The following is a 23,363-nucleotide window of genomic DNA, read 5'->3' as shown; positions in this document are numbered from 1 at the left end:
AAAAAAAAGTTAAGGAGAGAAAGGCGATTTACAGGCGATCTCTCTCGATCTCGCTCCCTCGGCTCCAGCTAAGGTAAATCGAAGCTTTAACTCCTAGATTTCTTGATTAAGATCACTCTTCATGTTCTCTGTTCTCTATTAAGGGTTTGGTGGTGTGGTTTCGACAGAATTTAGTTAAATTGAGAAATTAGGGTTTGGAAAAATTTTGGGGATAAATCGTTATTTCTTGTTTATGGATTGTATCGGTCTCGGATATCCTCTTTGTGTCTATACGGATTGAAACAGGTTGTAGTTTCAAGCGATTTGCCGTTTCTTAACTGTTTTCAATTGAAACCTTTTTAGTGATATTGTTATCTTATATGTGTTCGAATTCACTTTGTTGATGTTGTTTTCGTTCCTTCTAGCCAGTTTGCTTCCTTCTCGTCAATTTGTTTTAACTCTAGTGGTTGTTTAACTCTGTCTGTTTTCAATTTCTTTTCAGGTTTACGATAATGGGACAATACAGTTACAACCAGCCATCTTCATCATCAAACTCTCAAGACTTAAACTCCCTCCTTCAAACCGAAGCAGAGATGTACGCGGCTGAAGCTGAGATAAGTCAGTGGAATGCAGAGGCCATTCACAACTAACCATCACCAGAGGGTGATGATGAAATCCCCAGGACATGCTACTGTGGGTCGGAGCCTGTTCACAGTTATTCCCAAACTCCTAAAGATCCATACCGACGGTACATTACGTGCCCCAATGCTGATGATGGAGACTGCCACGTCTGGAAATGGTGGGACGTGGCCGTCGAGGAGGAGATGAGGGACATTCAGACGGAGCTTAGTGAGCTTAAGGGTGAAGCCAATGAGCGTGAGCAGAAGCTGCTCATCCTTGAGAAGAGAATAGGCGAGCTTACAAAGAAGAAATCAGGAGCTAAGCTAATGGTCTTTACCATAGTTTTAGTAGGGTTGGTGTTACTTATAAATGTGCTAGGTTAGTTTCTTTAATTGTTTCATCTCTTTTAGTTATCAAATTTTATAGTTTGAGAAAGTTGATTGTTTGTTCTTCTTTTTCAAGAAAAATTGAGAAGGATTCAAAGGAGTGGGGCGTACCAGCTATGTTTCTTTAACGAGGTTATTTTTTAACTTTCTGGTGTTTTAACTATTGAAAACTATTAGTGGTGTTTTAGAAACCGGAAGGAAAAATAGCTACAAAACTTAAGTTGCTAGCTACGGTTGCGGGTTTACTTAGTCAAAGAGTTAATGAAACTCAATTGCTTTCCACCCTATGAGCTGGTTTGATTTGATGTGCTTTTATTGGTGTAGAATAGTTAAAAAACTTAAGTTGCTAGTAGCTACCATTGTACTTTACTTAGTAGAATAGTTAATGAAACTCAACTGCTGTGGTGTGATTGCTTTTAATTAGTTAAGTGATAGAAGGCTTATTAATAAGCCCTCTGTGTCGCTAGTAGAGTGTCACAGAGAAGCAATTGAAACCATGGCTAATAACTCACAAAGTTTTACTAGCTTTCTCCTTAGTCAAAATACAGTTGACCTTGATTCACCAGAACCTTTTTGGTTCGGTAGTCAAGGTCCTGATGTGTCTGGTAGCGAGGTTCCTGTTGCGTCTCCTGTGCTGTCTGGTACCGACGTTGGTGCTAAGTCTGGTATGAATTCTAACCCTGAGAGGAGGAAATGGACTCTAGCAGAGGATAAAATCCTTATTGGTGCTTGGCTAAACACCAGTAAGGACCCTGTGGTGAGCAACGAGCAGAAAGCCGGTGCTTTCTGGTTCCGTATAGTTGAGTACTACAACGCCAGTCCCCTCCTCGCTGGGACAATACGGAGAGAACTAATGTCTTGCAAGCAGAGGTAGGCAAGGATAAACAGCGACGTTGCCAAGTTTGCTGGCTCCTATGATGCGGCTCTGAGGGAGCAGAGAAGTGGGCAAAACGATGATGATGTGATGAAAACTGCGTTAGACATTTTCTTCAAAACGTTCGGCTACAAGTTCGCCATGGATCACTGCTGGAGGGAGCTGAGGCACGACCAGAAATGGTGCTCCTTATATCCGGCAAAGGAGAAGCGCAAACAAGCTGTGGAGGTGGATACAGAAGAAGAGCAGTTTGTCGATCCAGAGGTTAGACCACCAGGGGTAAAGGCTGCGAAAGCTGGTAAGAAGAAGAAGAGTGGCAGGGAGGAGGAGTTGTCGCAGCTACAGGGGGTTTTAGAAATTAAACAAAAACTGTCAAAACAGAAGCTTCTTGATCGTTTACTCGCAAAAACAGAACCTCTCTCTGAAATGGAAATTAGTCTTAAGCTCAAACTAATGTCAGAAATGTTATGATTTTTTATTAATCTTGCTTTTTAGGTATTATAACTAATTTGTGTACTTGATCACTCTGTTATTTGATCGAAATTGATATTTTTTAAAATGCTTACTAACTCTTGTCACTCTGTTTTGACAGGTTGACGCATGTGGGAAGGAGTCACGGGTGCATTTGGTCTGTAGCTCTTGTGGGAAGGAGTCACGGGTGTTGCAGAAGCCACGGGTGTTGTAGGAGTCACGGATGACTCTGTTTCCTTTAGTATAAGTAGTAGTGTTGTAGTTGTCTCTGAGAGTTTGTATTAATCAACTCTCTTTGTTTTCCTCGGAGCTGTTCTTATCTACCACTGCACTGAAGTTTAGGTAATCTACTCTATTTGTTTTCAAATTTGGAAAAAAACGTGTATCCTCTATATTTGAATGATTGTCTGATCCCTTCTAGTATTTGCTTGTTCGGACTAATACCATCAAATAATATTTAGAAATTCCTTCTAGTGCACATTTGAACCATATAGAGTTTCAAATGACTATGATTGATACGTTTTAAATGGTATCACGATAATGAGTCTACACGTTTTAAATGGATGTGAACATATAATAGTTAGAAATTCAGTTGATTACGATCACGATTATGAGTCTTGGGTTGTAGTCTTACTTGAAATTATTATTAGCCTGTAGCACAAATTTGATTACGAGTCAAACCAAACCAATAATGAACTTTAATGTGGAGTAAACCAATGAAACCAATGTTGAAATTTAATGAAATTTGATTATGTAACATTGCCCTTTTGTTTAAAATAATATTTTGGTTAAAACTATAATAAAAATGTCTATCCAATCTTATTTGTTTAAGATAATTATTTTCTAGAAATGTCATCATCTTCATCCGATGAAGTCGATGCAAGATTGGACGAAATTTGTGATGAATACGTGGAAGAAATATACAACGACATAGTGGAGACCCAAACCATACCACAAAGGACACGTCAGTATGTTGAACGACACCGCGAAGGAGGACAAGACCAGTTATGGAATGACTATTTCAGCGAAGATCCGACATTCTCGACTGCAATTTTCAGACGCCGTTTTCGCATGAATAAGAATTTATTCTTGCGTCTTGTTCATGGCCTAGAAGAGTACTTTCCATTCTTCCAGCAAAGAAGAGATGCAACCGGGAGATGGAGTCTTACGGCACTACAAAAATGTACTGCTGCTATTCGACTGCTTGCTTATGGTAATGCGGCTGACACCGTTGATGAATATCTCCGACTTGCTGAGACCACTGCACTTTCGTGTTTACATAATTTCACAGACGAAATTATACAATTATTCGGAAATGAGTATCTACGACGACCCACACCGGAGGATCTCCAACGGCTATTAGATATTGGAGAGAAACGAGGGTTTCCTGGGATGGTCGGGAGCATTGATTGTATGCATTGGGAGTGGAAAAACTGCCCAACCGCTTGGAAAGGATAATATGCACGTGGATCGGGAAAACCGACAATTGTCTTAGAGGCGGTAGCTTCTCACGATCTTTGGATATGGCACGCCTTTTTTGGTCCTCCAGGTACCTTAAACGATATTAATGTTCTCGATCGATCTCCTGTTTTTGATGACATTTTACAAGGTCGAGCTCCGAGGGTAAAGTACATGGTCAACGGACACACGTATAAGTTGGCATACTACCTCACAGACGGTATATATCCAAAATGGTCGACATTTATCCAATCTATCACACTCCCACAAACTCCTCAACATGAGTTATTTGCTAAAGTTCAAGAAGCAACCCGAAAAGATGTGGAGCGGGCTTTTGGAGTTTTGCAATCTCGATTTGCAATTGTTAGAAATCCGGTTAAAACATTGAACAAAGAAAAGATAGGGAAGATTATGAGAGCCTGTATCATACTCCACAATATGATAGTCGAAGATGAACGGGATGGATACTCTCGTATTGATATATCTGAATTTGAAGAAGGAGACGCCTCCAGATGTTCAGAGGTGGAAACCGAGATGCCAACAAATCTGAACAATATCTTTCCCACTCGGAATGATCTTCGTGATAGGCAAACGCATGAAAGATTGAAGAATGATTTAATCCAAAATATTTGGAATAAATTTGGTGATGAAGATTAACAATTGTTCTATATTTATGTAAAATTTTTGTTTTTATGTTTAATTAATGTATTTTATGTTTAATTATTGTTTTAATGTAAATTTATTGTATTTTTATGTTAAGTTATGGATTAATTAATGTATTAATTAATGTATTTTATGTTAAATTAATGTATTTTTTGTTTATTTATATTTCACTAAAATAAATATTTTTTTTTCCTAAGAATTCTAACTTAAGGATCACCATTGTACACACATTTTTAACAAGAGTCCTTAACTATTCAAAAAAAAAAAAAAAAAATTATTACTTTAATAATCCTATGGACTCCACAATGGGTGCCACCATTGTGGATGCTCTTAGAAACACTTCCACTAACAGACGTGGTCCTTAGATTATATTTTTGGGTTTACTGAGATTCGCTTAGACAAATGGTAAAAAGATAATGTTCCCCCTCTTATTAAAGTCCTTAGACATCAAAACAGGGAAAAGAATATTTATACATAAACCATTACACAATTGTTAAAAAAAAAACCATTCCATGTGTTGTTTGCTATTATGAAGGTTCTATATAAAATTTTACCGTCTAAATTGGTATTTTATGATTTGAGTTAAGAGGCAACCTTCATAATAGCAAACAACACATGAAAAATAAGTTTGGTTCTCACAAATAATGCAAGCAAGTAAAGCTTTGATGAGTTAGACAACCGTGTTTCTTAGAGCTTTCCCTTTTCTTTGCAACAACATAAACGTGATTGATTTTTAAAATATGCATAATATGTTGGGAATGGGATTACGTGCCGGAGCCTGGAATCTTCATAACCAATGTATTTTGATTTGTTGGCAATTTTTTTTTTAAAATTTTAAAATAACACTAAGTAGTGGGCCTTAGTATATGTAGAGCAGGCCTAATAAGATACACCTGAAAACTCAATTGAGGTTGCAGCCCATTTAAACCCGACCCGGGAGGATACTACCAATCATGGCAACTAGCTCGACACCGTGTCCTCAAGCGCGTCCAACACACGCGTTCCACTCTTTATTTAATTTGGAGTTCGAGTTGTTGTCCAAGTATATAATTCCTCCTGCCTCTATAAATACTTACAGAGGCCAAAACAAAACGTAACAACAACCTATCTCCTCTCCTCTCCTCTCCTCTCCTCTCTCAACAAACAAAACACCTCTTCTTCCTTCAACCTCACCATGACGACCGCCTCCGTAATTATCATCGGCGCCGGAATCTCCGGTTAGAATCAACCCTTACTCATTCAAACTTATCCTCTTGTAGTTATCTGTAGCTTGAATTTTTTTTTAAACCGTTTTTTTTTCAGGAATAACCGCGGCGAAGGAGCTGGCCGAGAAGGGAGTAGAAGACGTGTTGATCCTCGAGGCGACGGAACGGATAGGAGGGAGAATACAAAAGCAGAGTTTCGGTGACGTGTCGGTGGAGCTCGGCGCCGGCTGGATTGCAGGCGTCGGTGGTAAAGAGTCTAACCCTGTTTGGGAGCTCGCTTCTCGTCTTAACCTACGTACATGCTTCTCTGACTACACCAATGCTCGTTACAATATCTACGATCAAAGGTTATCTCAATCTTGATTAGCTTCTTCCTCCTCCTCCTGAGTCTTTTTATTTTATTTTATTTTTAATTAAACTCCCGAGCTTACTCAGTTTTGATGGTTTCTGTTTTCTCCAGTGGAGAAATCTTCCCGACTGGATTCGCTGCTGACTCGTATAAGAAGGCGGTTGACTCTGCGATTCTGAAGCTAAAGAGCCTTGAAGCTGAATGTGATGGCCAAGAAGCTGAAGAAGCTCCTTCGTGAGTCTTCTTCCTCTCTGTTTTTTTTTTTAAATATATTTTTTCATGAAATAGTGCGATTATTAATGTGGTGCTTTGGTTTGGTTTCAGGTCACCAAAGACGCCTATAGAACTCGCTATTGACTTCATCCTGCATGATTTCGAGATGGCAGGTAATCATTACATCTAATATTTTGTCTGTTTTATAACAGTGTTTTCATCATTACATCTAATAGTAGCGACACGGTAAATTGGATTTAAAGGAAATAATTTTTTTAACGGATTTTTGAAAAAATCGATCTAGACATTCCAAAAAGGACAATTGTCAATAATAGCACATTTTGAAGTTTATGTCTCAAAAATAGCACTAGAAGGAGAAAGTCACAAAAATGACATTCATTAAAGGGTAAAATATCTCTAATACCCTTGGTTTAAAATTAAATAAACAAACAAAAAAAAATAAAAAAAAAAAATAAATAAATAAAATAAAAAAAAGAAATTTTTTTATAGTTTCAGATTATATGTTTTCAGATTCGAAATTTTTATAATTTTTTTTTAAAAAAATTTTTTTTTATTTTTTTTCAAATTTTCTTTTTATAGTTTAAAAATAATTTTTGAAACTGTTTTAAAAATTTTTATTTTTTATTTTAGTATTTATTTTTTATAAAATTTTAAACTCTAATTCCAAAACCCCACCCCCTTTAACTCTAAACCCTAAGGGTTTGGATTAATTAACCCAAGGGGTATAAGTGTATATTTACCTCTTTAATGAAATCTATTTTTGTGACTTTGAGCCTTGAGTGCTACTTTGGGAACATAAACTTGGTTTGGTGCTATTCTAGTCTTTTTCTCTTCCAAAAATTGGTATAAACGCCTGCCTAATCAATAAAACGCATAATTACCATCTAGCAATTTCTTAACATTGTATTTGTTACGGTGTTGTTCAGAGGTTGAGCCAATATCGACTTACGTGGACTTCGGTGAAAGGGAATATTTGGTTGCTGATGAAAGAGGTTACGAATCTTTGCTTTATAAAATGGCCGAGGGCTTTCTCTATACCTCAGATGGTAACATTTTGGACAACCGCCTCAAACTAAACAAGGTACTGTAGATTTTTTTTAAACTATTTCTTCTTCAACACCTGTGCACCAAAACTATCTTTTGACTGTTGTTAATGATGAGGGTTTGATGGACCTCTTTTACTTGAGTTAAAAGGAGTATATTATGACGTTATTTTGGAAAAGCTCCTTTTTGCCTTTTAGCTGTTGTTGATTTGCATTTTCCTGCTAAGTTTGACAACTAACCACAGCTGCTAGGTTTCTCTTCAGTCTCAGCCTTTGTTTTGTAGTGAAATTGTATTTAAGTTGTGTGGGGTCATGTTTTTATTTATTGCCTCTCAGAAACCAGCTGGCTTAGTTTTTGGAACCTATTGCTATGGTAGTAGTATTAGTAATCTTATAGTATTAGTGGTGAATTAATGGCAGGTGGTTAGGGAGGTGCAACAGTCGAGGAATGGTGTTGTGGTGAAAACAGAGGATGGTTCCGAATACGAGGCCAATTATGTGATCGTGTCTGCTAGTATTGGTGTTCTCCAATCCAATCTTATCTCATTCCAGCCTCCTTTACCGGTTAGCTTACTTTCTCCTCTTCTCCTATTCTTACTAGTTTATAATCAACTACTTACTTATTTGTCTTATCTTTTATGCTTATTTAACGCTAAAGATAACACAAAAAGGGGGAGGTTTTTTAATCATTCAATGTACATGAACCTAGGAAATATAATATTGCGTTAGCCATTAGGTAAAGAAAGTCAGAATTCATTTTTTTTTATTTTTATCAAAACCATACATCAAATACAACGGGTTGGTTTTGCATGGTTGATCCACATAATTCAAGAGAGAGGCCTTTAAGATAACATAAACAATTAACAAACATGCATGTTGAACTTTGTCTCAGAAGTCAGAATTTTTTTTTATCTTTATTCAAGTGATCTTACTAACCAGTACTATTATTGGTGACAGAAATGGAAAACAGAAGCTATACAAAAATGTGATGTGATGGTGTACACCAAGATCTTCCTCAAATTCCCTCGTTGTTTCTGGCCATGTGGTCCTGGCCAAGAGTTTTTCATCTATGCGCACGAACAACGCGGCTACTTCACCTTTTGGCAGGTTGATTACCTTAAAAAATTTTTAAATATTATTAGTTTGTTAATCTCAATGCATCTTTTTATTCAGTCCACATACGTGAGAAACGTGGCACACGCACTCTCTACTAATCTTAGAATTAATCACCTGGGGGGTCCCTTTGTTTATTATCATCATTGCTTTAATTATCTCGAGTGTCTAACCAGCTGCATGGTCCATGTAGCTTGTTATATTATTATTACAAGTTGCTTGCTCTCTACTCTCCAGGTTGCAGTCTGTAAATCTAACTGTTGCTTTCTTGTTAATCAGCACATGGAAAATGCGTACCCGGGGTCTAACATTCTGGTCGTGACGTTGACCAACGAGCAGTCAAAGCGCGTGGAGTCCCAATCCGACGAGGAGACACTGAAAGAGGCAATGAGTGTTCTCAGGGACATGTTTGGTCCCACTATTCCTTACGCAACTGATATTCTTGTCCCTAGATGGTGGAACAACCGGTTTCAGCGCGGTAGCTACAGCAATTACCCTATGATATCTGATAACCAGCTTCAACGAAATGTCAAGGTATAATAACACCATCTTTTGTTGTCTTTTAGCACATACACACACACGTGTGGGAATTTATGATTTGGTTTTGTGATTCAGGCTCCATTTGGAAGGATTTTCTTCACAGGAGAACACACAAGTGAAAAGTTCAGTGGATATGTGCATGGAGGATACCTTGCGGGTATGGACACAAGCAAGACTTTATTGGAAGAGATGAAGCAGAGTTTGTTGTTACAACCTTTACTCGCCTTCACCGAGTCTTTAACACAAACAGACCAGCGCTCTAATCCTCAAATGTACTCTAATGTCAATTTAATATCAGGGAGAAGCTAGACACCTAGCCCTTTTTTTTATTATAATTCTTTTTGATCTACTTTTGAGCAACTCATGTGAAGTACTTAACGTAACAGATGCCTTGAAACAGCCAAGGTGTTTCCTCTTGCCTTAACCGGATAAACCTCTGATAAACTTTGATACCATTTGTGTGACATTGTTATCCATTCTTTTTGCCATTTTATTTATCTCAAGTGTTTTCTTATCTCATAAGCTTTTCAGCATTTTATTGAAATCAAATGTCTCTCAGCGTTAGTACTAGCTTCAAGTAAAACCTACTCCAGAATTTGTTTGCTGACGTACGTTGATCACAAAAATATAACAATTCTGTTATCAATATCTCATTATTCGATTATTGTGAATTTTACTGCTTAATGTGATTTGGTTATGACTTATGAATAATCTAATCTGTAAGAATGTTTGGGCTTAACTACGCTTTAAATAGTTGATTTTCACTAAATGGGCTTCCTAAATTTGCAGAGTTTTGGATCAGTTGTCTAGTCATTGGAAAATATTTGGTACTATGAGGTAAAACCGTAAAAGCAAAGACAAGAAGGGCAAGCTTCAACCAAAATCTGTGTCCAGAGACTGTGGTAAAAATAGAACAGATCTGTTCCAATGACTGATAAGAACAACATATCACCCAACAGTGACCAGTTAACGAGCCCAAAGGCAGCAACTCAGTCTCATGAGTCTATCTGAGATGCTGATTTTGTTGCAATATCTCTATATATTGCAGAACAATTTTAATAGTAGTATTAATAGTATAGTCCACCAGAACTAGAGCAAGCAATGCGGTGTGCATAAAGTCTCAAAGAAGCTATCTGCATCTTAAAAAATATTGGAGTGCTTGCAGAAGTTTAAATACTTCAAAGAGAAACTAAACTCACCAGACAAGACATTATAGTTACAGAGAACAAGAACTGATTACACTTACAACATAAAACCCCTCTCAGTTCACAACTCCTCCTTCTCAAGATGCCAAAGTGACTACAGCATCCTTCCCATAGATACGCTGAAGCTCAAGGCTAGCGACTTGATACGATGCTGTAAAACAGACAATAAAAGTAGAAAAAACAAACTTTTCAGCTGCTAGTAAATATCTAATTTAGAATGTCTTTATGTTAGCTATATATATTATACCTTTCCATGTGTTGAAATTTTTACGGTTGATATCAGATCCCGTTACGTTTTGAATAGCATCGAACAGCTTCTCCTGAGGCGTATTCTTCAGCTCTTGAACAACGCCATAAATGGTCTTTCCGTTCTCAAAGTAAATGTGATTGTTTGGGTGTTTTGTCTTGCAATTAGCATGCTGCTCGAACTCATACGCATTAAGAACCTGTTGCATTAGATTTTGTATTAGATAGACATGCCAGTAAATGACTCCAAGAGTGTTGGTGGTATCACGTTGCTTACTTTATTAAGGTTACAGTTGCTGCAACCACATAGATACCCAGTCCCCTTTATAACTCCTTTGAGATTTTTCTGCCAAGTTACGTTGTTAGCACATGGTAAAGGTGAAAGGTTGATTCCAGGTTAAAAGAAGAGACTGACCTCACGTGACCAGGAGTAGTACTTGACAGTAACCCCATCAAACATTCCTGTTGACAACAAGGACTTAACATTTGAAGGGAATGTGTTTGTGGAGGAACCCTTCTTAGCTGTCTTTGAATCTTTACTTTTGGGGGCGAGCAATGTATCAACTCTAGAGCTATTGGCGTAAGGAGGATACTGAAAAGACATGTTGTCCTCTGCTGGAGAATGGCTGAAGTTCTCAAAACTGGTAATAACAGGAACTGAAGACACCATTGTCCGTCTTCTAGCCTCTCGACTAGTTTGATCACTGTTCTGGTCTGCTTTTTCTTGGCTAGGAACCATAAATGCCATCTCACAGCCTTGTGAGAACACAACATTGGCATTATCTTTGTGGTAGGGTGGTTCGATCATGAAAAGGTTTTCAGATGCTTTGTCGCAAGGGAGAAGAGACATGACGTTCTCATGTCCCTTGTCATAAGAGAATATGTTATAATCAGCCTTTCGAAGAGACTGACCCAACAAAGCAAAGCTTTCTACTCCATTTGAGAAGACATTTTCATCTCCTTTATCATAACTCAAGTTTGGCCCTGGCAAGGTGAAGCTCCTGTCAATACTACTGCAGGTTTGACCAAAGGAGAGCGGACCTGTTTCAAATGATCTTGAAACTCCCTCACCATAAAACTGAACCATGGATTGGGGCATGTTTCGAGATTCACACACTTGATTGAAATTAACCTTTCTAATGGTGTCAAGATTAAATGAGCAACCATGAAGCACATCCTGGTCTATAGGAGAGAAATTTCTACCGAGGAGATCTGATGAATGCTGCAAATTAGCAGGATGGAATAAGCAATTAGGCACAAGTGAGCTGTCCCAAGCAGACATAAGAGAAGGAGTTAAGAAACTCGTCCGGGAACCACTATCAGTCTCAACCACTTGTCTCTTATTACTGAATAGTTCTGAACCGGAGGAGTCTTCTTGTGTCAGCCACTGATGAATCCGTTTTAGCTCCATTCTCGAAGAGACGGAAGAAGGATTCTCCTCAACATCATCTTCTTCTCTATCAAGATCTGTACTCATCCTCTGTCAACAAACCAGCAAGAGAAATAATCAACAACCACACACTCACTCGCAATGAAATAGTCTTATAACCAATAAGAAGAGGAGTAGAAATAAAAAAACTATAGGTTTCTATAAACTGCATATAGGAGCGTGAGCATGACGTCATCGATAACTTTGGTTGAAATGAACAGTAAAATTAGGAACTTTGAACCCTAAAACCACGAACCACGAGACGATCTCGAGTCTTTACCTTTTTGCAACACTAGAAATGAAATGGCAGAGCTGTGCTTAAAGTCTCCAGTACCTCCAACGGCGAATCCAAAAGAGAGAAGTCGCGAGGAGAATCCAAAGGCTGAGGGGAAGAGTGAACACAAGAGAGAGAGGATCATCAAAGACTCTAAAAGGGACTTGAATCGTCCGGTCGTTACGAGTATGTAGAGAGTTACAATTACAAGTAATGCCCCTTGTCAGATTACTTGACGATTGTTCTTTTTTCTTGTTTGGTAGGAATCATTTGGTGTGAGTGTGACTATTTTAGAAGAAGAAAAATTAACATGATGATGATATATTTGAAAATATCTGATAGATTGGGTCAACTTATCAATTATGATACTGGCCCCACACAGTATCTCATTTCTTTCTCCATAGGGTTGTCGCAAGGACATTTAGGATAAAGTGATTTTTACCATTTTAACTTAACATCCATCCTTATTTTGTTAGTGGTCTATTTACAAGTTGTACAATTTTCATGTAACATAATGATCAAAGATGGGAAGTAGTACAGATGGGATATGGAGTCTTTTCCAAAAACATCAATCAGATTACAAGTGGCTCATAACCAGCTTTTACGCTGCTCACCAGAACTGCAACAATGTCAATACAAAATGCTAGTTTGCCTAAGACAATATTTCTATAAGCAAAGCAAAGAAGTATGGGATTCTGGGCTTTCCATATTATAAAACGAATGTGGCCCATATTTCTTTTTTTCTTCTTATTAGGCCCAATTCGTTTTATAATATGGGCCACAAGACTCGGCTGAATTCGTTTTATAATATGGAGGAGGGAAGTCATAATGCTCTGCACCAGTATGGCCTTCTTGTTCTTTATAATTCGTGACCAAATAAAATGTACCGGGAGATCCAGGTTTCAATCGGGTTTTGGTTCAGTTTTATTCGGATTTTGGGTTTATGAATTCCAGACTCATTTTGTTATTATAAAAGATTGGACCGGGGTCGGTTCGGGTTTAGTAAGATCCGGTTGAATCCAAAATAATTCGGTTTCAGATATTAATCAGGTTATCAATTCTTTTTTTTTTTGTCTAAATTTATTAATTTATCTTTGATTAAACTCAATATTTCCAATATTTGTGTCTTAGCTTACTCAAACCATATTGTTGTCCTTCAAAAATAATTTTGAAAGACTCTTCTTTCAACAATACGAGATTCGTATTTGGACTATACAGACAAATGATGATGCATGACAAACCGAAGTTTTGTATGAACGAAAATCATACATAATAAAACGTAAACAAATTAAAGTTAATAACTAGTAACTCTGTAACCATAAAAAACACTATTTAAACTTAAAAAACACTAACATTGTTTAAACTATGCAATTGTCAAAGCATGAAAAACTAATATTTGACCAAACAATAAAAAATATATTAGATTATTAAGTTAATTATTCATGTAATAGATGACTATTTTAGGTACTCAATAATATTTTAGTGAATTTTGAATACATATTAGAGATTGAGATCTTTTTGGTACAAGTTTTTCTTTTCTGTATTTTGGATTTTTGGATTTTTTCGAATATTTATTTGGGTTCGAATTTAGTTCGGCTAAAACCCATAACCCGAAGTATCATAAAACAAGATTCATTCTATTTATGTTGGGTTCAGATCAGTTTGAATTAATTTTATCGAGTTAGGTTCGATTCAGATTTTTAGATCCGGTTTATTTGCGCAGCACTAAGATCTTCAGTGGGACACATTTCAGAGTACCGGGTGATAGCAAATGCAAACCGACCGGTCCAGTCCTTGTTTGCAACAGAGCACTTAAATGGGCTAGGATAAGGCCAAATAATCTTTTACATGGCTGAAACCGAAATAAAATCTCAAGACAACTACAAAAAATAGTAAAATAATACTTACACACTCAATATCCACGCGCCCAAGCCAATAAAAAATATGAATAGAATCCAATGAACCAATGAGAAGCCAGTAAACTCCATCGCATTGTCCTAAGCGGATAAAGATCGAACAAAACTCAACCTCACAACTCGTACGTACTCATTCGTCCACGTGTTCTTCCTTCCCACCACTTACCTTCGAAACCAACGCTTCTTTTAGTTCTCCCTTCTTCTTCCCCACAGAAGCAGAAGATCAAACGACAAACAACAACAACAACGAGATCAGTTCTCAATCTCTTCTCCCATCTATCTGCCAGACAATGGCTTCACTTATGTATTCACCCTTCACTCTATCTACTTCCAAAGCAGAGCATCTCTCTTCCCTCTCCAACACTACCTCCAAACACTCATTCCTCAGGAGAAAGTCTTTCTCCAAACCAACCAACTCTTTATTCAAAGTGAAGTCCGCTGTCTCCGGCAACGGCCTCTTCACGCAGACAAACCCCGAGGTCCGCCGTATAGTCCCCGTCAAGAGAGACAACGTCCCCACCGTGAAGATCGTCTACGTCGTCCTCGAGGCGCAGTACCAGTCCTCACTCTCCGAAGCCGTGCAGCAACTCAACAAGACTTCAAGATTCGCGTCCTACGAAGTCGTCGGATACTTAGTCGAAGAGCTCCGCGACAAGAACACTTACAAGAGCTTCTGCAAAGACCTGGAAGACGCCAACATCTTCATCGGGTCTCTCATCTTCGTCGAGGAGCTCGCGCTCAAAGTCAAAGAGGCAGTCGAGAAGGAGAGAGACAGGATGGACGCTGTCCTCGTCTTCCCTTCGATGCCCGAGGTGATGAGACTGAACAAGCTCGGATCGTTCAGCATGTCTCAGCTCGGCCAGTCCAAGTCTCCCTTCTTCCAGCTCTTCAAGAGGAAGAAGGGAGCGGGCTCGGCGGGCTTCGCCGACAGTATGTTGAAGCTTGTAAGAACCTTACCTAAGGTTTTGAAGTACTTACCTAGCGACAAGGCTCAAGACGCTCGTCTCTACATCTTGAGTCTACAGTTTTGGCTTGGTGGTTCTCCAGATAATCTCCAGAACTTTGTTAAGATGATCTCCGGATCTTACATCCCGGCGTTGAAAGGTGTCAAGATCGAGTACTCGGATCCGGTTTTGTTTTTGGATACTGGAATCTGGCATCCACTTGCTCCGACCATGTACGATGATGTCAAGGAGTATCTGAACTGGTACGATACTAGGAGAGACACCAACGCTTCTCTCAAGAGGAAAGACGCGACGGTTATTGGTCTAGTCCTTCAGAGGAGTCACATTGTGACGGGCGACGATAGTCACTACGTGGCTGTGATCATGGAGCTTGAGGCTAGAGGCGCTAAGGTCATTCCTATCTTCGCTGGAGGGTTGGACTTTTCCGGTCCGGTCGAGAGATATTTTGTTGATCCGGTTACGAAGCAGCCTATTATAAACTCTGCTGTATCTTTAACCGGGTTTGCGTTGGTTGGTGGACCGGCGAGGCAGGATCATCCGAGGGCTATTGAGGCGTTGAAGACGCTTGATGTTCCTTATCTTGTGGGAGTGCCGCTGGTGTTTCAGACGACGGAGGAGTGGCTTAACAGCACGCTTGGTCTGCATCCTATTCAGGTGGCTCTCCAGGTTGCTCTCCCTGAGCTTGATGGAGGAATGGAACCAATCGTTTTCGCTGGTCGTGACCCTAGAACAGGTATGCACAAACGCTAATTAACTAATTCGAAGAAAGCAATTTAACTGCATGATTGAGGTGTTATGGTTTGTATATTGATTATGTGAATGATATAAGTTACTATCTCTTAGGAAAACGAATATGTTTCTTTTTACTGATGTATAGAGTCATTACAAGTGTAGAAATGTGTTTTTTTTTTTTACTGAAGAAGTTTGTCACCATTTGCTGCAGGGAAGTCACATGCTCTTCACAAGAGAGTGGAACAACTCTGCATCAGGGCTATTAGATGGGGAGAGCTCAAAAGAAAAACTAAGGTAATCAATCATTAACACTCATCCTTTGTGACTTTATCAATGAATGTTGTAATGAGTATAAATATGACTCATTCATTGCAGGCAGAAAAGAGAGTGGCTATCACTGTTTTCAGTTTCCCACCAGACAAAGGAAACGTAGGAACCGCAGCGTACCTCAACGTGTTTGCGTCCATCTACTCGGTCCTAAAAGACCTCAAGAGAGACGGTTACAACGTGGAGGGGCTACCCGAGACAGCAGAGACTCTCATCGAAGAGATCCTCCACGACAAGGAGGCTCAGTTCAGCAGTCCTAACCTGAACGTTGCTTACAAAATGGGAGTCCGCGAGTACCAGAGCCTCACTCCTTACGCAGCCGCCTTGGAAGAAAACTGGGGGAAGCCTCCAGGGAACCTTAACTCAGACGGAGAGAATCTCCTTGTCTTTGGCAAAACGTACGGTAACGTTTTCATCGGCGTGCAGCCGACGTTTGGGTACGAAGGTGATCCCATGAGGCTCCTCTTCTCCAAATCCGCGAGCCCTCATCACGGCTTTGCAGCGTACTACTCTTACGTGGAGAAGATCTTCAAAGCTGATGCTGTTCTTCATTTTGGCACACACGGCTCGCTTGAGTTTATGCCAGGGAAGCAAGTGGGGATGAGTGATGCTTGTTTCCCGGACAGTCTCATTGGGAACATTCCCAATGTTTACTACTATGCAGCTAACAACCCTTCAGAAGCAACCATCGCAAAGAGAAGAAGTTATGCTAATACAATCAGTTACCTGACTCCACCAGCTGAGAACGCTGGTCTCTACAAAGGTCTGAAGCAGCTGAGCGAGCTTATCTCATCGTACCAGTCTCTCAAGGACACTGGAAGAGGTCCACAGATTGTGAGCTCCATCATCAGCACTGCTAAGCAGTGTAATCTTGACAAAGACGTGGATCTTCCTGACGAAGGAACAGATCTTTCGGTTAAAGAGAGAGACCTCGTGGTTGGTAAAGTCTACTCCAAGATCATGGAGATTGAGTCTAGGCTCCTCCCGTGCGGGCTCCACGTCATTGGAGAGCCTCCGTCCGCAATGGAAGCTGTTGCTACTCTCGTCAACATCGCTGCGTTGGACCGAGCAGAGGAGGAGATCTCATCTCTTCCTTCTATATTAGCTGAGTGTGTTGGAAGGCAGATTGAAGATGTGTACAGAGGAAGCGACAAGGGGATCTTGAGCGACGTTGAGCTTCTCAAACAGATAACTGACGCCTCGCGTGGCGCGGTCTCAGCCTTTGTTGAGAAGACTACAAACGACAAAGGACAGGTTGTTAACGTGTCTGACAAGCTTACCTCGATTCTAGGGTTTGGAATCAACGAGCCCTGGGTTGAGTACTTGTCCAACACGAAATTCTACCGTGCCAACAGAGATAAGCTCAGGACAGTGTTTGCCTTCCTCGGAGAGTGCCTGAAGCTGGTGGTGATGGACAACGAGCTCGGGAGCTTGATGCAAGCCTTGGAAGGGAAGTACGTTGAGCCAGGTCCAGGTGGCGATCCTATTAGAAACCCCAAGGTGTTGCCAACCGGTAAAAACATTCACGCGTTGGACCCTCAGGCTATTCCCACGACGGCGGCGATGGCGAGCGCCAAGATTGTGGTGGACAGGCTGGTGGAGAGGCAGAGGTTAGAGAACGAAGGGAAGTATCCGGAGACGATCGCGCTTGTGCTATGGGGAACTGATAATATCAAGACGTATGGGGAGTCTCTTGGACAGGTTCTTTGGATGATTGGGGCTAGACCGGTTGCTGATGGTCTTGGGAGAGTGAACCGGGTTGAGCCTGTGAGCTTAGAGGAGCTTGGAAGGCCGAGGATTGATGTCGTTGTTAACTGCTCAGGAGTCTTCCGTGATCTCTTTATCAATCAGGTAACTAGATTTAAGCAATGTTCTAAAAATAGGTTTAGTCAAAACAATTTTCTTAATTAGTTTAAAACGATTTTTTAATGTCCGATTTATACTGTTCAAATCGGTTTAAATCATTTTAAATTAGTTTAAATCTATCTAAATTTTTCTAAATTAATCTAAAGTGGAATCTATTAAATTAACTAATAATTTTTGTATAAATCTGCAAATTTGTCTTGTTTATTCTTTTTATGTATATATATTTTATAATTAATCAAAATAATGTTATAACTAAACTCAAAAACTAAAATATTTCATATAAATGTAAAATATATAAAAAAATTAGTCAATAATTTGTTAATTTTTAAGAGCCTCACCTATGCTCCTAATAATCCACCTAGTAGATGAAGCTTATTGTTAGATTTTTTGAATATTGGATTAAAGCATTCATTTTAGTTTCTTGTCGTTTAGTGTCTCATGGTGCTTCTTCTTTCTTGCAGATGAATCTTCTTGACCGAGCAATCAAGATGGTGGCTGAGCTAGATGAGCCAGTTGAGATGAACTATGTGAGGAAACATGCCATGGAACAAGCAGCAACGCTTGGCGTCGATATCAGAGAGGCAGCTACAAGAGTTTTCTCAAACGCGTCAGGGTCATACTCGTCAAACATCAGTCTCGCTGTTGAGAACTCTTCATGGAACGATGAGAAACAGCTTCAGGACATGTACTTGAGCCGCAAATCGTTTGCGTTTGACAGTGATGCTCCTGGAGCAGGGATGGCTGAGAAGAAGCAGGTCTTTGAGATGGCTCTTATGACTGCAGAAGTCACGTTCCAGAACCTGGATTCTTCCGAGATTTCGTTGACTGACGTCAGCCACTACTTTGACTCTGACCCGACGAACCTGGTTCAGAGTTTGAGGAAAGACAAGAAGAAGCCTAGCGCTTACATTGCTGATACAACAACCGCAAACGCACAGGTTAGTGAAACTTCTCTCTCCTCTCTTTTCTTCATGCAATGTCTTATGTCTATGGTTGGATGCAATAACTGGACTTTAAGTTAGGCCTGCTGTTTATAACTGAACCGAACCTAAATTTTGCTTAGTTAGGTAATGATTTTGGTTCAATTCGGCAAGTTTATAAAAAAACTTGGGTTTTCGGTTTGGTAAACAGTTAATTCGGTTTTTCAAGAAAAAAAAAGAAGAAATTGTTACCAAATTTCGAACCGAACTAACCAAAATTTTGAATCCGCAAACTAACTGTTAAGGACTTTTTTTTGTAACAATGTTAAGGACTTGAACACTATAAAACAGAACACATTTGCTTATGCTATGTTGATATTGTCAGGTGAGGTCACTATCTGAGACAGTGAGGCTGGATGCAAGAACCAAGCTGCTGAACCCAAAGTGGTACGAAGGGATGATGTCAAGTGGATACGAAGGAGTTCGCGAGATAGAGAAGAGACTGACCAACACTGTGGGATGGAGTGCAACGTCAGGTCAAGTAGACAACTGGGTCTACGAAGAGGCCAACACAACTTTCATCAAAGACGAGGAGATGCTTAACCGTCTCATGAACACTAATCCAAACTCCTTCAGGAAGATGATCCAGACTTTCTTGGAAGCCAATGGTCGTGGCTACTGGGAAACTTCAGAGGATAACATCGAGAAGCTCAAGGACTTGTACTCCCAGGTTGAAGACAAGATTGAAGGGATCGATCGATAGATAAACAATGTGAAGACTATTTCTTTTAAGTAAATGGAAACAAACTGCATTGATGTTTTTATTTTTCAAACAATGACATCATCTCTATGTGAATAAGAGAATGTTTTTGCTGACATTTTCTGACTTTATATGAATGTTGTGGAGTTTTTTTATTCTAAGCCTAAGAGGCTGTATATGATGTTTTTTTCTCATTTGGAGCAACAGCTTTAGTCTTCTTGATCCATTTTTTCGTCCACTATCACCTTGTATGTATGCCCGAATCTTGATTAACTTGGAAGGATGATTAGATGAAGATTATCAATCGGATAGAGTAGTATAATGACATGAAAGAAGGAATAGTTCTTTGTTCCACATGAGAAACTAAACAAACAAGGAAACGAGAGAACATTTATAGAATAAAATAAAAATAGATATTTGGTTCATGAATATGGTGACTCTTACTAAAGAAATTGAGCTTTGTCAAGATACATGTTCACCATTTCACAGGGTTCCTTTTATAATCTCTTACCAGTTACCACCCAGTAGGCTTATATATAGTTATCTGCTTGCTAATTAAAAAAAAAAAAACTGGCATCTGCATTTGTGAAAAATAAGTAATGGATTCCTCATCATCTTCAACCGCAAGATTCATCACGAGAGGACGCTGAATCAAGTACTAATCAGTTCTTAAGTGGTCAGCAAGAAACAACTAATCATGTAACAGGAACAAACAAGGTTGAGGGTGAGCAAGTAAATACAGATGATAGGGCTATTTTCCTCACATTTTCTGGAGGATACCCAGTCTCTAAAGAAGAATTGCATGCCTACTTCACCAGGTACTAAATCCATTTTTAAACTATTTAGGCATGCAAGACCAAGGCTGTGACTGGCTCTTTTATAAATAAATAAAAACTGAAACTGCAGCCTCATACTCCCCCAAGTAAAACTTTATATTCTGGCTGGAATGGTTTGGAACGGCCCTGCATGAATGTTTACGGTAGAGTGTTAACTGCTAGTGTTTTTTTTTGGTGAGGGAATTTGGGGATATTGTTGAAGCGATATTAATAAAAATTTTGTTTTTTATTATATAATTAATTATATATATCATCGATTGTGAAAATTTACTTAGCAAAAAAATAGTATAGATAACTTACCAAAACAAATCACAAATAAACAAAACCAGAAAAGAAAACTCATCTAAATTTACTTCGGTTACTCAAAGTATCCAAGAACAAAAAGAAAAGAAAAGTAAAGAACAGAGCTGAATACCAAAACACACATGCCTACATATGCAAATAAATTTATCAGTTCTCCTTTGATTTTATGGTGATTTGTTGTCTTGATTAGCAAATTATTTTCTTTTGCTAAGTTATCCTTAAGCTTGGATGCATAGACCAAGTCATCGTACTGCTTCACTAGTCTTTCTAATTCATAAAGATGGAATCCATTTACTCTAGCCATCTCGTCTCCGCCTTTGAAGACAATACTAGCCGGGACATTGAATATGTCGTAGCGTATTACGATGCCTCTCTCTTGACGAACGTTGAGTGTGTAGAATTTGAACCGACCAGTGTATTTCGAGTTGAATTCGTCCATTACATGCCTCACGTATCGACATGAGGGGCGCCAATCTTGTATGAACATAACCAACACCGGGACTTCTGACTTGGTCACAAGCAAATCCCATTCCGATGTAGAGATCTTGTTTATATCACAAGATTCACTTAGCTCGAAGACACTGTCTATTACAGAGAGCTCCGTTTCAGTTGTGTCTGAGCCACAGAAAGCAGTCCAGTCATTGACGGTCATTCCCGCAGCTATAACTTCACTACCACGGTTCACAGTCCCCGCAACGAGCGGGACTCGAAGCAGCGCCGAGAGCTCGTCCAACTCTTCCTCCGAGATGTAAGCATGGACGATGCCACCTCTGTTGGACAAGGCACAGTAACAGCCTACAAGAATGTTGCCTGCAATCGTCTGACGGAAAACTTCGACACCGAGAACGTCCGATATTATTTCCTCAGTCTCCTCGTCGAGATCGATGTGAGCAAGAGCAACATGGTCGTTGCAGACGATGCAGTCTCCAAGAGCAGGCAGAGGCGCCTCGATTCTCTGGACCACAACTTGATCAGGTAGACTGTTCCTCAAGTGTTGAAGCTCTTGGTAAGTAGTTGTATGAGGCACAAGAAGCCCGTTCCTGTTTCCAACGCATAGGCGCCCAATGATCCGTGTTTCTCCAATAGAGGTTTTAACGATAGGGATATCATCAGCTAACTCTGACTCAAAGGCACTATAGAAGTTCTCAGAGGCTCCAACAGCAACTAAGCAATAGGCATTAGTGAGTTTTGAAAAGAGGCCAACTTCGCAGCTGTTCTCAAACTGAAGACGGGTGGCCATGGAGGTGGGCAACTTTGCTGACCTAAACTTGGGAGAGGGATGTATCGAGAGAGAGAGAGAGAGGGATTGCCTCTTAAGCCTTCTTATATATTAGATATATTTTAGGACCCAAATTATAAAAGCCCTTTAAAACCCATAAAAAAAATTGAAGAATAAATGGAGAAACTTGGAGAGCAAGTCGATATCATTCTAGCATATGTACATTATTACTATATATATTTACATATGTGTTAGATTTGGATTAGGTAAGTTTACATTATATTATATGGTATTATATGTTAATTGGTTCGTTTGTAACTGTAAAACTTTTACTATAAAATTTGAGCTGTAGTTTTTTCTTTTATTTAATTTTAAAGGATGTACTTTTAAAAAATTTCACATTTTAGATGGGGATTTATAAAGTAAGGTTGTTACAATTTTTTTTTTTTTGGCTGTAGCTTTAAAAACCAATTAGAACCTGATCCGTGCATCCGCGTGCGTTTATTTTAATAAAATATATATATGAAATTCTTCAAAATACAAAAATGTAATGGTTGTACAAACATGCATTCATATCGGTGTTCATTTTCGATTTGTAATATATATTTATGACAGATCGACGGTTTTAGTTTTATGTAATTTGTTAGTTACTCATATTATGATTGGATACTAAACCAATCAAAATCATATGTTATATAACATATCCGTCAATTAGTAATTTAAATTAAATGAAACATTTTTGATGTATTTATTTATAAATTAAAATACCAATTAGTATGTTTCTCTATACTAATAAAATTAATCTTTCCAAATTAAAATATTTTATGTCATAAGCTTTTAATAAACCAAATAAATTTTCTTATATTTTTAATTTGAGGAAAATATTAAAAGATATTGTTTCGTACAATACTAATAATGGTCAATATATGAATATCGATTTGGTTAAATAAGTTTTGGAAGTGTAATTAATTAATTAATTTAAATTGATTTTAAATACAGTGGTAGAATCTGTAAATAAAAAGAAACACATAAAAAAAGTAATTAATTTATTGTAAATGTAATAGCTAAATATGTAAATAAAAAGAAATACTAAATAATATAGATAATAATATCTGAGATCCGGCCAAAGTTTCTATTGGATACACCAAGGAAAAAAAGTAAAAAGAAATTATATTTATTTTTACCGCTGTAATAAAAACATTGTCTGTGTCCACCCGGCTGACCAAGCCGAGCCAAATTATTCCAATATCGCATTGTAAGAACCGGTTCTTAGTTTTTTTTAGTTAAAAGTTAAAAATGGTTTTTTTTTTTTTTTGGTAAACGAAAAAGATGGTTTTTTATATTCTTCTAACAGCCCCACTTTTAAAAGATGGTTCTTAGCTTTTTTTAATTAAAAGTTAAAAGATGGTTGCTATCAAGATTCATCATG

The 23,363-nt window shown here is 38.6% G+C and overlaps 5 protein-coding genes across 7 annotated transcripts; 3 read left to right on the top strand and 2 right to left on the bottom strand.

Annotated features, from left to right (window-relative positions):
- Positions 1-120: 120 nt before the first annotated feature.
- LOC103856613 lies at positions 121-2,754 on the top strand. Its single transcript, XM_033286612.1, has 3 exons — positions 121-978; positions 1,063-1,118; positions 2,453-2,754. Exons 1-3 carry the CDS (start codon positions 804-806, stop codon positions 2,543-2,545), a joined length of 324 nt encoding a protein of 107 aa, XP_033142503.1. The 5' UTR covers positions 121-803; the 3' UTR covers positions 2,546-2,754.
- Positions 2,755-5,312: 2,558 nt separating this feature from the next.
- LOC103856027 (polyamine oxidase 1) lies at positions 5,313-9,450 on the top strand. The gene is made up of 9 exons (XM_009133107.3): positions 5,313-5,669; positions 5,755-6,004; positions 6,118-6,240; positions 6,331-6,392; positions 7,167-7,321; positions 7,704-7,847; positions 8,241-8,390; positions 8,676-8,930; positions 9,012-9,450. The coding sequence occupies exons 1-9, from the start codon at positions 5,627-5,629 to the stop codon at positions 9,243-9,245; spliced, it is 1,416 nt and encodes a 471-aa protein (XP_009131355.1). The 5' UTR covers positions 5,313-5,626; the 3' UTR covers positions 9,246-9,450.
- Positions 9,451-10,026: 576 nt separating this feature from the next.
- On the bottom strand, positions 10,027-12,514 carry LOC103856026. 3 transcript variants are annotated; one of them, XM_033286574.1, is made up of 5 exons: positions 12,100-12,514; positions 10,803-11,869; positions 10,665-10,733; positions 10,389-10,587; positions 10,027-10,292 (listed from the first exon to the last, which is right to left on the bottom strand). In XM_033286574.1, exons 1-5 carry the CDS (start codon positions 12,233-12,235, stop codon positions 10,219-10,221), a joined length of 1,545 nt encoding a protein of 514 aa, XP_033142465.1. In that variant the 5' UTR covers positions 12,236-12,514; the 3' UTR covers positions 10,027-10,218. The 3 variants fall into 3 exon arrangements, with proteins under 3 accessions (XP_033142465.1, XP_033142466.1, XP_009131354.1); XM_033286575.1 differs by having other exon boundaries at positions 10,803-11,867; positions 12,151-12,514; XM_009133106.3 differs by having other exon boundaries at positions 10,803-11,867; positions 12,097-12,504.
- Positions 12,515-14,170: 1,656 nt separating this feature from the next.
- LOC103856025 (magnesium-chelatase subunit ChlH, chloroplastic) lies at positions 14,171-19,770 on the top strand. Its single transcript, XM_009133105.3, has 5 exons — positions 14,171-15,704; positions 15,915-15,997; positions 16,079-17,881; positions 18,358-18,834; positions 19,202-19,770. The coding sequence occupies exons 1-5, from the start codon at positions 14,297-14,299 to the stop codon at positions 19,577-19,579; spliced, it is 4,149 nt and encodes a 1,382-aa protein (XP_009131353.1). The 5' UTR covers positions 14,171-14,296; the 3' UTR covers positions 19,580-19,770.
- Positions 19,771-20,770: 1,000 nt separating this feature from the next.
- LOC103856024 (eukaryotic translation initiation factor 6-2) lies at positions 20,771-21,996 on the bottom strand. Its single transcript, XM_009133104.3, has one exon. The coding sequence runs from the start codon at positions 21,953-21,955 to the stop codon at positions 20,771-20,773; it is 1,185 nt and encodes a 394-aa protein (XP_009131352.1). The 5' UTR covers positions 21,956-21,996.
- Positions 21,997-23,363: the final 1,367 nt, after the last annotated feature.

The sequence above is a fragment of the Brassica rapa genome, chromosome A03 (assembly GCF_000309985.2).
Source record: "Brassica rapa cultivar Chiifu-401-42 chromosome A03, CAAS_Brap_v3.01, whole genome shotgun sequence".
Lineage (NCBI taxonomy): Eukaryota > Viridiplantae > Streptophyta > Magnoliopsida > Brassicales > Brassicaceae > Brassica > Brassica rapa.
The sequence above is the reverse complement of the archived record's forward strand: the minus strand, read 5'-3'. Positions and strand labels throughout refer to the sequence as shown.